Below are 12,489 nucleotides of genomic sequence, written 5' to 3'. Positions count from 1 at the left end.
TATTACCCAGTTACTGCAATTACTACAATTCAACGGGGAACAGGACTGTAAAATAAAATGCTACCAATAATATTTTTTGACTTGAATAAAACCAGTTAATTTAGATGTTGCCATTTTTAGGTTACTGTTTTTTTAGTGTAATTGCAGCATTTACTTGCTGTGTTTTATTTTTGTCTTTCAGTTTTTTAGTATAACTGTATTATATTAGTATTATAGTATTATAGTTTTTATTTTTTTATTTTCTGTTTTCATTTTAATTTTCATTAAGGTTTTAGTAATTTTGTTGTTTTTGCCAATTTTGTTATTTTTGTACATCAAGTCAAACTACATGAAAATGAGAAATGTTGAAATAAGTTTTTATTTATATTTTATTTCAGTTAATGTTTATTTTATTTCAAGCAACGAAAATGTTTTTTATGGTTTTAGTTTTTGTGCTGGCATACAGATGCAGGCCTATTATAAATAGACTTACCAAAGCATCTGCCTTGTGCTTCAACTTCTTGGCTTCCTGCATGTAGTAATCTGCATTGTGAACTCTGTAATAATATAAAGTGTGATTAAGATGTGTTTGTTTTTCACATATATTCGCACATATGTCAGTTATTACCGAAATAATCACATGGCTGTTACATACGTGTTATTAAACGTGAGTTTAGGTCTCCTGGGCTCCATATGCTCCATGGATAGCGTTGAAGGGTTCGACCAGAGGTCTGTGTCCGACTGACCATTGCCATGAAAACCCCCGGACGGCTTGCTGTGACCATCTTCCTCCTGGAAAAGCAAGAGAACATTAAAATGATAATTAGCCTTTAACAGCTTGAATAATAAATAAAGGATCCATTCACTCTCTGTCTGTTCTGCATCTACTCAGTGTTTTCATTTTTAGGGCCATTTAGTTGGATTGATTTTGGACGATCGGCTCATGGGAACCATTCACTTGTCTTCAAGGCTATTTTGAAACCTTTCCAAGAAGGTAATTAGTTTAGCAAAAACACAGGAAATGTGGTGAAGACCATCTGTCTGTCTATCTATCTGTCTCTCTGTCTCTCTATCTATCTATCTATCTATCTATCTATCTATCTATCTATCTATCTATCTATCTATCTATCTATCTATCTATCTATCTATCTGTCTATCTATCTATCTATCAGACTTACAGTGCTGGTCTTGGAATGGGAGAAGGATTTGTTCTCTCCTTTGCGGTGTTTGTGTGATGAGGACGATGATGAAGAGCAGGAGGCAGGCATTGTGCGGGTGGAGGAGAGGGTGTTTGGGACGGTGGAGGTGCTTCCTTCCTGACTGAGGGAGCTGCATTCACTGCTCCTTCGTGGGCGGCCCACCGGCTCGTCGGACAGTGGTGACAGTAGAGGCGGTAACAGCTTATCCTCCCGCTTGCGAGGTTGCTTTTTCAATGAACTTGGCAGAAAAAAATAGAAAACATGTCAAAGGTTTCTGTCTGTGTACATACAGGACACTTCAATTTGCGGCCCAATAAATTTGTGTTTTCTCAAACTTTTTTATGATATTTCTTAAAACAAGGACATATAGAGTTTGTTAAACACTGTAAAAGAGATACTGTAAAAAACAAAGAAAAAAAAAACAAGTGCATCTAGGGGGTAAACGCAGTCACATAAGTGAATATTAACAAACAGGGCAAACACATTTGTGCCAAAATATTGGATTTGTGTTTTAAAACTTACAGTGTAAATGCAGCATAAGACCCCATTTTAACGAGTGGGGCAATCATCATCATCACAAATTAGAAGGATCAATACAGATAATAGGACTTGTTTTCAGAGAATGTATCTTACCTCACTCTCATAGCCAAATAGTTTTTAAGCATAAATCTAATAACATTTTATGAGGTTACCACACAATAGCCGATATATTGAAGATAGATCCTCTGAAAACATCTTAGAACTGATGATCATGCAATGCTTTTGCACTACAGCACCCCATCTGGTGATGCCTGGTTTTACCGGCCAGAATAGAGATGCCACTCATTAAATGTTTTAAGAACGATAGTCTAACACTGACTGCTCAGACACACAACCTTCTGCAAAAATCTGTTTGTGACTGCAAACTAAGTTTTTCTCCAAAACTCCATGTGTCGACACATATGTGGATTACTACTTGCATCGGAATGAAAATAAGAAGAACAAAATCACAATGTGTCCATGTTTTTGTGACAGGTGCAGTTTCACAGAGGGACAGACTGTCTGCTCATTATGTATCTGATGCTGCAAGTTTATTACAATAATGAAAATACAGTTTCATGGCCAGTAAGAAATATTTATGGTCTTTTAATGTTTTCTATTTACTTGCCATTGATGGTGCATTTGCCCAAGCCTACTACAAGTCCAGGCTTTTAAATTCAGCATAAAGACATGGACAAAACAACAAACAAGAACTGACTCTGTTCATGTGTTTTTTGGGCTTTTCAGAATCTACAGTGAAATGCTCTCAGCTCCACTAATGTTGCATCTCAGCACAAAACTAAACCCTAATTAAAGAGTAAAGCTTTAAAGGAGCTACCACTGACATATATTATTTTATACAGGGTGTAATTTTGTTGAAAATATGATACTATATTCTGCTCTCTCTTTTATTATTTTCACCCTTCAGGGCAGTAGATTCATTTGAGATAAATCAAAAGTTTTTGTTCCTTTTTCTAGAACAATATGGGACAGACAAATGGTTATGTGCAGATGAAAGTGGAGGTGGTGGCATGTGCATGTGCTCTGATATAAACTTGGCTAAATTCATTTACATAAATGCTTACATGTCTAAACTTAGCCAATGTGCTAAAAAAAAAGAAGCTCTACTGAGACAGACTGTCCTGGACAGCAGCATATTTTTTGCCTTGGTTTATTAGGCTGAAAACACGCTATAAAACATGAGTCTCATCAGTTAACAACACTAAATAAAAGGCTTCTTTACTTTTCTAATTCAATTAAAAGGGTGAATGCGGCAAATGAGCTGATTTAAAACACACTGAGCAGGTGATAACAGTAAATAGCCTGGGGTGCTAAACACTTCCAGTAATAGACGTTAGCGGTGGCTAATAATTTAACGTAGCACTGTTGATCGTATCATCAAGATTCACTGCCGTTAGTCGTGTCGCAGTGCGGTGGGCACTCAGGCGGACAGGACAAGCATATGACCCCTGTCATGCATGTGTCTTTGATGGGCTCTAGCCTGCCCTGACACTAATTGAATATCTAAAATTAGCGGTAGCCGTTGTGCTGGTGTCAGTGTTAAATTACTGTAATGCAGTGGGACAAAGCAGGCAGGCAGCTTGAGAGGGTGACCTGCTGCTCCCCCTGCGTATCCCAGCATTCTCTCAAAGGATATATAACACAGAGTGGGCTACTAATCTGAGTTGGCAAATCTCTGCACACATGTGGTAAAAACATCAGGGGACATTGGCTGCATGTATTAAAGTAAACCGAAACATTGTGGGCTCTTTAAATAGAGGATTTCAAGTTACTATAAAGAAACAAACAGTACAGTAAGTAAGTGAGAATCCTTATTATCTATAGAAGATAACTAAATGCGTTTGAAATCAAAATGAAAAGTCACTAGTCAAGCTCCTGAGACAGGCTGGAGTATGGTGTGATAATGTAGGCAACAAGCTATGAGTCAGTATAGAATACTCACTCTTTTGTGCTGGAGACCTTGTGGTTGTGTATGGGCGAGATACAAGGAGGAAGAAGCAGTGCGTCTTTGTCCATCCGAAGCTTCTTGCCTCCGCTCATCACGTCACAGTGCTCAGACTGCAGAGAGAGTGAAGTTAATTACCACTGTCCAGAATTTAACATGTTATTTAGCTTGGCAGGATGAAGGACGAGTTGAAACATCTACATTAGGACTCAAACAAACATCTTTTATAGTCTAAGACTATATAGAAGGGGTGTAACTGTACATGTGTTCGTCCCGAACCATCACGGTTCAGTGCATATAGTCAGACGACGAATATAGTCAGTCATAGGCGATCCACACTCCAATCCAGAAGGGAGCGTGAGCGGTAATGCAACGCTGTTTGCTAACCTCTACAACAGGAAAAAGTGCAAGAGGAAAAGACGATATAGGTATGTTTATGTGTAATCTCTCAACCAGTGTTTCAACTGCTGAAAGACATCAATAAAACAGCTTGAGAATAATATCTCACATAGCATTACAGTTACCTCAGGCAAGTCATTCAGAGTCCACAGCATGCTAGTTCACTAGAGAAAATGAACTCTAGAGGGGAGCATTACACTAAATACATGCACTATATTAGCTTATTCATTATATTTACTTTACCTGTTAGTAATGTCTTAATTATTTAATACGTTTAAATAAATTTGTAGTAAATGTGTAAATGATTATATTTCAAAAATGAATTCAAGTAGAAAAATAACATTTTATGATTAGATTTAGAAGTTAATGCAAACCCTGACTTATGTGTAATTTACATGTTTTTTTATTTGTGTTGATTATTACATCTAAAAATAAATAGCAACTGAATTTTAAAGGTTGGATCTCTGTTGTTAATTGTAACCTTTTATATTATAGTAATGTGCAAGAAAGTGCTCCCTGTATATAGTTTACAGCATTAGCTGAGATAGATTTTTTTTATCCTTAAGAAAATGTTAATTATAATTGAATTTATGTAACGACAGAGACACAATTTGTTCAATAAACTACTGTTTAATAAAAAAGAAGCAATTTTATGTTTATTTTTCACCCCCTTGCTGTACCGAACCGCGACTTCAATACCAAGGTATGTACCGAACTGTCATGTTTGTGTACCGTTACACCTCTACTATATAGTGTTAGATAGTGTTCAGAATTCTGTATTGAGAAAGATCAGGGCTAATAACTGAGGGTGTTTTCACATATAGTACATTTTAAATTAACCAAACCCATTTCAGAAAGGAAAGTGACCACAGTGCTTTTGGTGTTCACAATGTAAGTGCACTTAAAACAAAAAGGACCCAAAATGAACCTCCTTAGATAGTCTGACTATGGTTTGTTTGTGGGTCCCTGGGATAATTTGCGAGGATCTAAGATAATTTGGGGTGTTCACGTTTGTTATATCGGCTCAATATCGCTTGTAGTGCTCAAACAAACTAGGTGTGAAAATGTCCTGAAAAGTTGGACGTGCAAGTGGTCTTCCATGAGCTCTAACTTTGTGCCTGTCAGTGTTAAGTTTTTTGTATGACCCTTTGGACAGAAACACCAGGAAGTTCTATGACATAAACATGGCACTGGATGAAATACTGTATTATATTACAAAACAATAAAATGTATGGTAGTTCAATATCTGTTCTGCTGATGAAATTTACAATTTAAATACACTTTGAACATGACAAGGGGCCAATCTTTCAGCTATCAATGTTGTGTCAGAGAACATGTCTCTGGAAAAAGTGCATGTTGCAAAAAGAACCTGCTGAATGAGTACTTGCCTAAAATAATAATTACATGATTAATTTGCTATTGCAGCCCTTGATTTTATAATTATAGAGCATGAAATGAGAGTGAGAACATTGAAGACTTGCCTTGTGTTTCCTCTTAGATTTGCTAGGGTTCTTTTCCGCAGGGATGGAGGCAGGTGACTGTTGCCGTCTGTGCTTGACACTGACCTCCCGACACTCAGCCTTGGTTGGGGGAGGCTCCGGGGGATCTTGCCCTGGGATTCGTGACAGGAAGCTGAGTTCAATCTTAACCCAAAGGGACTTGATGTCCTCAAAATCTCGTAGCGGTGACAAAAGTTCATTTTGTACAATGGGGATGGGAGAAAAGAGGGGCTCTTCCAGGAGATCCGAGGCACCTGGGTCAGGAATGGAGGTGCTGCTTGTGCTGGTAAGGCTACTAACACTCAGGATATTGCTGTTGCAATCCTTGGATTTCAAGCTTAGGGTGTTGGGACCCGGACAGGGAAGCTGAACCTTGGTGAGCTCTTCAGGGTCTGAATGACACTCGGATGAAGAAGATTCTGTCTCGATGAATTCCTTAGACTTGGGGATGATCTTGTTGGGTCCTCGGTGCTTCTTTTTATCTTGAACAGGCGTGATATTAGTTGGTGCAGTGTTTGTTGTGGTGGTTCGAGGTTCCTTTCTTGGAGCTGTTTTGACCCCAGGGCCCTTGCCTCTAGGTTTTGGCGGTTCTAAAGGCGGGGGCTCTTTCTCTTTTGGGGTAGAACTTGAGTTTCCTGGTCTTGGCCAGTTGTGCTCCTCACTGCTGGAAGATCGCTCCACCTTTTTGGGCTGCTTCTTGCCAGTGCTTCTCCTGGGGGGCGCTAGCTCCACTGAAGCTGGTGATTTCACCTTGGTGCTTTTGCTTTCTGGAGCCTTCTGACCAGTCTTGGGTTTGACTTTCTCTCGGATAGGACTGAGCAACGTTCTCTCCTTGGGGTCTGCTGGTGCCAGTGCTGTGCTGGGCTTGCTCTTGCTGGAGCTCTGACTCTCAGAGGCTTGGCTTTCATCAGGTTGAGAGCTGTTAAGCCCATGACTATCTGACTGGGTGTTAATTAGTGCTTTGTTGTGAGGATTAACTTTGTTTAGCCACTTATCTAGTTGCCACTTGTTTGTTGATGGAGGTTCAGGCTGTTGGAAAAAGACAGAAATTTGTGGATCACAGTTTTAGGCATATTGAGTACATTGTCTCTAAACTTATTTCATCAATTGCACAATGACACTGTGGACAGTCTTGAAGACTGGAAATGAAGATCAGATTTGATGTATGTTACATTTTTACGTGCATTAAGTGCATTGAGGTCTACAATGTAAATGAATACATGTTTAAAATAACATGGAAATCGAATTTGTAATGATGCATATCCATACAGATTTCATCTGTCTTCAGTGTTGATTCATGAGAAGCTTGATGATTCAAGTCATATGACTTTCACAGACCAATGAGCTGGCGCTATGATGAAAAGGCCATTAAGAGAGGAAGTCGTAAAACTCCTGAATAATGGAGGAAATGCTGTGAGTACTGTCCTGATGACTGCTCACAGCTCTCACTGCAAAGATGTTTTCATCAGCTATATTATCTCACGCCGATTGTTGTGTACCATTATGTTTCCAGACAAAAGTAAATCGTTCCCACGAACCCATAAACACTGCCTTGAATGCTCTGAATGATAGCAAATCATTCAGAAAAGGAAGCTGTGGAAATGAGTGGACATCCACATTAACCATTAAAGTCACAGGGTAAGAAATTCAATTCAGTTCACTTTCCAATCAGACGTGATGGCACGTTTCGAGACAAAAGGCAATCTCCTATGCTATTTCTCCATCTGTCAGAGAGACATTTCCGCCAATACGAGCTACCAAATTTTATAGTGAAAGCACTGGCAAAGATGATGAATTAACAATTGAGCATGTCGAAATTGACAGGCCTTCCAATATTTCGCCACTGAGGCATCAGGGCTATGCGCCTGCCGCTTGAAAGAGAAACATCTTTCTGTAGACCAGAGCGCTTGCAGTGCTAAGATACGGATTCCCATTGGCCATCCCTGGCAGAGAGCAAAGCTATACACACAGAAGGGGCGATGAGAACCGAGAGATGTTTACTCTTGTGTAATGCTCTTAGGGAGCCCCGGGCAGGCTACTGCGGGACAACTTTAAAGCTGCCAATTAATCCTTTGAGGAGATCCTTTCAAAAATCCTACCCCTAACCCATGCTGAGAAAAACTCGGAGGGGGAATGCTGCCTAAGTCTCTCTTTGCCTTTAGCTAAAGTAGAAAATAGACTTACTCAGATTCATCTCAGTTCTTTTGAAATTTCTGGTAATGGGCCCCAAAATAATCATCTAAGGGAAATAATTGCATAAGCTGGTATTCATTTACCTCAGGGTCCAGAGTTCAGAAGGTAAGCAAAACAACAAAACTGTGAATAAGGGGTGAGAAAATCTACCCAAACTGTCAAGAACATGTCTGGGTCATGCTTCACCGCAAAAAAATATTATAGGACCATTGTGATATTTTTATGTTGTGAGATTATTTTGATGGCAACTAATAATACAGTACAATACTGTAATAATACACTGATGTTTAGTTTTTAGTTTAGTTACATTTATTATTATTATTATTATTATTATTATTAAAGCAAGCATAATGTCAACACGAAATCTAATCCAGATGAATGCTACTAAATACAACCTTTACTACAGTATTTTCTTATATTACACCAATACAACATTTAAATAATAAATAATTTTTTCTTTAGATTACAGTAATGGTAATGAATTGTTTTTGAAAACCGTAGGGCTGGTTTGAGCTGAAATGTCAGCAAAAATGTCATTTTCAAGACTCAATCAATTTAATTTATATAACACTTTTTTTTGTTTAAAATCAGTTTCATAAAAAAGTAAAGATGATAAATTAACAAATGGGCATCTCAAAATTGTCAGGCCTCTAAACATTTCACCACTGAGGCATCAGGAATATTGTTTTAAAGCAGCTTTATGTAAGTTTTGCAAAATTCTTAAGCCATGGATCAGTTTGTGGATATATTTGAGGGAAGTAAAGTGATGAGTACCTCTGGTGTGGCAGCGCGGGACGTTCGGTTGCATTCACTGTCACTGGAACTGCTCTCGCTGTCCGAGTCAGGACTCAGAGCTGCTCTCTGATTCGCTGGAGCTGCCCGAGGCGGCGCTGGAGTGACCAGTCGGTTCGCTGGTCCGCGGTGTGGTTCCAGGAAGGCTTTAGACAAAAGAACAGAGGAGAACATTCATCAACCGGTATGACACACTTCAAACCATACAAATGTGCCATTGACAGCACAGATGTAGATACAGGATGTTTTATTAATGCACACCAGAAATGATTAAACAGCAGGAGAAACTGAGCCAACGCATTCATCAGCTGGACCTCTGACACATTGTACCAGACAAGGCTGTAAAGAATCTGCCTAATATAGCTAAAAAAGGAATAATTCACACAAAATCATTTACTCACCCTCATGTTGTTATTTTGCTCTGATAAATGCTGAAGAATCTTCATGTAGCTCTTTTCCATACAAAAACAGTTAATCTACTGTATGTGAAGATTTTTTTTTTCTGTTCCATGGTAAAAAATAGCAGCGTACAGGTTTGAACTGACATGATTTTGGAGTGAACTATTCCTAAGTTTATATGGCTGAAGGGCTTGTCACATCATTTTAAGGGGAGATTAAAAAAAGAATAATTTTTCCCATGCCAGCTATTTTAGTTCAATGCTTTAAAACATCAGACAAGGCAATTAAATCTTTGTTAAATATACCTTTTTTCCAAATGAAAAAAGGAAAAAAATACCCTTGATATCTGTAAGTTGTTTTTTTCTTTAAATATATAATACATTTTTCAACATTAGCTGCTGCTTTGGTGAACCAACTAATAAAGAGACAACTGAACCAACTGATGATAGACTACATCACTTAGAGAGAGACAGAGACAGAAAGATATAAATAGAAAGAAAATGAGCAAGAAAAGAAAGCATTTGTTTACTTCTCCACCTGCAGGGCTATTACTCGGCTCTGTCTCAGAGTTATCAGTCATGCTCGGCATTATTTATGAGTTCATGAAAGGCCACAGTGCTCTAATCCAATAAGTACTTCACTTCTCAGGGTATCCTCAGATGTGGCCATCCAAGATTGTTCTACATGGAGTCAAACATGCCAGAAGGAGGCAAATTAAATTCCTTTCCAAAGGTCAGACCAGGCTGCTTTATGTTGACACTTCATTAGAGATTATGTTACGACAGGAAAAAGCGCTCTGGTCTACAGCTGTGCCAGCAAGACATGGACAACACTAGCCAGGAAAGAGAAACCTGTCCAAGGAAAGTGAAAATGCAAACAAAAAACAGAGGCATGCCAAATCATGACATAAGCTTTATCCAAAATTGGCCACTTGTTCACTCAGGCACTGTCAGTGTAAAGAAAAAGCCCTACATACTACCTGACACCCAATGTGTGCTACAGTGAAAATGTTTCATAATCAAATACCATCTGATAGAAATAGGACACTGTTACAGAATAGACACAAAGGGCTTGGAATATGCTGTTCTTTCAAAACACCAACCTGTGTGACCTTTGTCTATGTAAATAGCACTGATTGGTGTGATACAGTCACACAAACCAAAAAAAAAAACAAAAAACAAAAAAAACAGAAGGTCATTTTCTCTCCATCTTTTGGTCTTAATAAGGTTGACCTTTGGTTAACAGCTGTGGAATCTCATGAGAGAAAGGTAAGTCTGAGAAAATGTTTCCTGGTTCTTTCACCTTTTACAGATTAAACTGTTTACCTATTAAGGGTGAAAAGTGTGTAATATAATATAATATAATATAATATAATATAATATAATATAATATAATATATAATGTAATAAATATAATATAATATAATATAATATAATATAATATAATATAATATAATATAATATAATATAAAATATAATATTTTTTGTCTAATAAACTTAAAAAAAAAAAAAAAAAATTAACTTCCATACAGGGGCGTACTTCAGTCCAAAAAAAGAAACAGGAAAAAAGAAAAAAAAAAAAGATCTGCAGATTTGTCTAGCATAAAGATGTAAAGTAAACAAAGTTTACTTATCATCATTATTTATAATTAACGCTATCCTCGTCCCCAAACAGACCGGACAGAGCAGCTTTGGGAATAGCTTTCTTTTCGTAAAGCAGCACACGTTGCATGAACACAGGAAGGAGGAAGTGTTTCCCTGAAGGAGTTACAGCAGGCCCTGGGCAAACTCAACTAGAACTGGGCCACTGGGACTGAAAGAACTGGGTAAATTAAACATTTCACTGCTGAACTATAACTGTAATAAGGAATGATAACATATCTGCTTTCATAAGGGTTTATGTTTGAGACTTTTAGGTCTAAAAACTGGTAGACTTTTAAAAATGTGTATGCCACGGTTAAAAAAAGTGTAAGTGTTTAAATTCATGAACTATATAAATATTGCTAATTAACATGTTTCTGTCATGACAAGTCTCAGAGAGATTGGCATGGTAATGAATATGGCAATGTTAATGTATTTGGTCTTGATGGAATAGATATGCTACGCTGCTGCTGCTGCAGAGCAAGTAGCCGAGACTTGCTGTTGCCAATACATTCACAGACATTGCTGTGAGCATGTAAGACATGCTGCTGCTGCTGCACATATACATGAAATAATCACCATAGCGGATCTATACAGGTGGAGCTGGGGAAGGTGGAGGGTTTCTGAAAGCATGCTAACAGCAAACATTACCAGTATTTGAATGTTGATCCGCAGCTCATTGGCTGCTAATGCAACAGCAACCAATCAGTTGTGCAATGTAGATAATGTTGATCACTACCAAATTGACTTAGGGACCTATCAGCCTGTGCCATCTAGAGTTTCATGAAATAACTAGGTATTAGTATTTATTTACACTCCTGAAACACTCAGTACACATACCACACTATATACACATATACAGAAGTGCACAAATACGTTTCTCAAATCCACCATAAGTTATGCCGTGTGAAAGCCATCAAGGCGCTTATTAATATTCAGTAAGGGAAGAATTTGCACAGGCCTCCTAGTTTATCATGGCTTTAACTAATTCTCTGTCAATGCATGTTGTTGTTACAAACCCCAAAAGATCTCCAGGCATAAGCAAAATATCTCAAACAACTCTAATAAATAAATAACAATATTTAGAACAATTTACACTTTAAATATTCATGTCTTATAATGAAGCAATTTTCCAGGCTGGTGCTAGGCAGTAGGGAATATGAGATCCAATGTACATACAGAAATAAACAATAGCTAGACTTCTGTGGCCTGTTACACAAAGCTACTTGAACAAACTCAGAGATTCAGAGTAGGTTTAGAATTGACAAATGCAAACCAGTTTAGATGCTATAAACGTTATTGGTCAACTCAGGGTTTGATTCAGAGTGTTTGATTGACTCTGAAGCAAGTGCACCTGAAAGTGTGACATCTTCAGCCAACAATCACACAAAATCACATGTCAGTGAAATTCACTCTCTCTCTCTCTCTCTCTCTCTCTCTCTCTCTAAATTATCAGATTTTGCTGCTAATTATTTATTATATTTATTTTAAATTAATTATATAAATTATGCATTACACCTAAGCAATTCTATTTTGACAATTATATTTTGAAGCTTCATAATCAGCTTTTTAATTGATATATATTTAAATTAAATATAAATAATTTATATGTACATATATAAAGCTTTTAACATTGCTAAGCTTACATGTTTTCTTTTAAGCTCTTTGTGAACCTACATTAATGATTGATAATTAAATTGAGAGAGAGAGAGAGAGAGAGAGAGAGAGAGAGAGAGAGAGAGAGAGAGAGAGAGAGAGAGAGTTGACCCAATGCACTTGTTACAAAAATCATCATAAATTTAATTCAACACATTTATAAGGCAGGAAAAAACAATGCTGCTGCAACAAAAGCTTGAGAAGGCAGCTGAAAGAACATATCTCAATAACATATCCAACCAATTGAA

General features: G+C 37.6%; 1 protein-coding gene across 1 annotated transcript in view; it reads right to left on the bottom strand.

Moving 5' to 3' along the window:
• Positions 1-12,489, bottom strand: part of aff2 (AF4/FMR2 family, member 2) — a 244,320-nt gene that overhangs the window by 13,786 nt on the left and 218,045 nt on the right. Inside the window, 7 exon segments of the mRNA XM_051859758.1 lie at positions 473-536; positions 635-771; positions 1,158-1,416; positions 3,661-3,776; positions 5,544-6,590; positions 8,529-8,597; positions 8,599-8,692. Coding sequence (XP_051715718.1) covers positions 473-536; positions 635-771; positions 1,158-1,416; positions 3,661-3,776; positions 5,544-6,590; positions 8,529-8,597; positions 8,599-8,692 — 1,786 coding nt within the window.

This window comes from Ctenopharyngodon idella, chromosome 14, assembly GCF_019924925.1.
Source record: "Ctenopharyngodon idella isolate HZGC_01 chromosome 14, HZGC01, whole genome shotgun sequence".
NCBI classification, from domain to species: Eukaryota; Metazoa; Chordata; class Actinopteri; order Cypriniformes; family Xenocyprididae; genus Ctenopharyngodon; species Ctenopharyngodon idella.
Note: the sequence above shows the minus strand (reverse complement) of the source record. Positions and strands in the feature narration are given on the sequence as shown.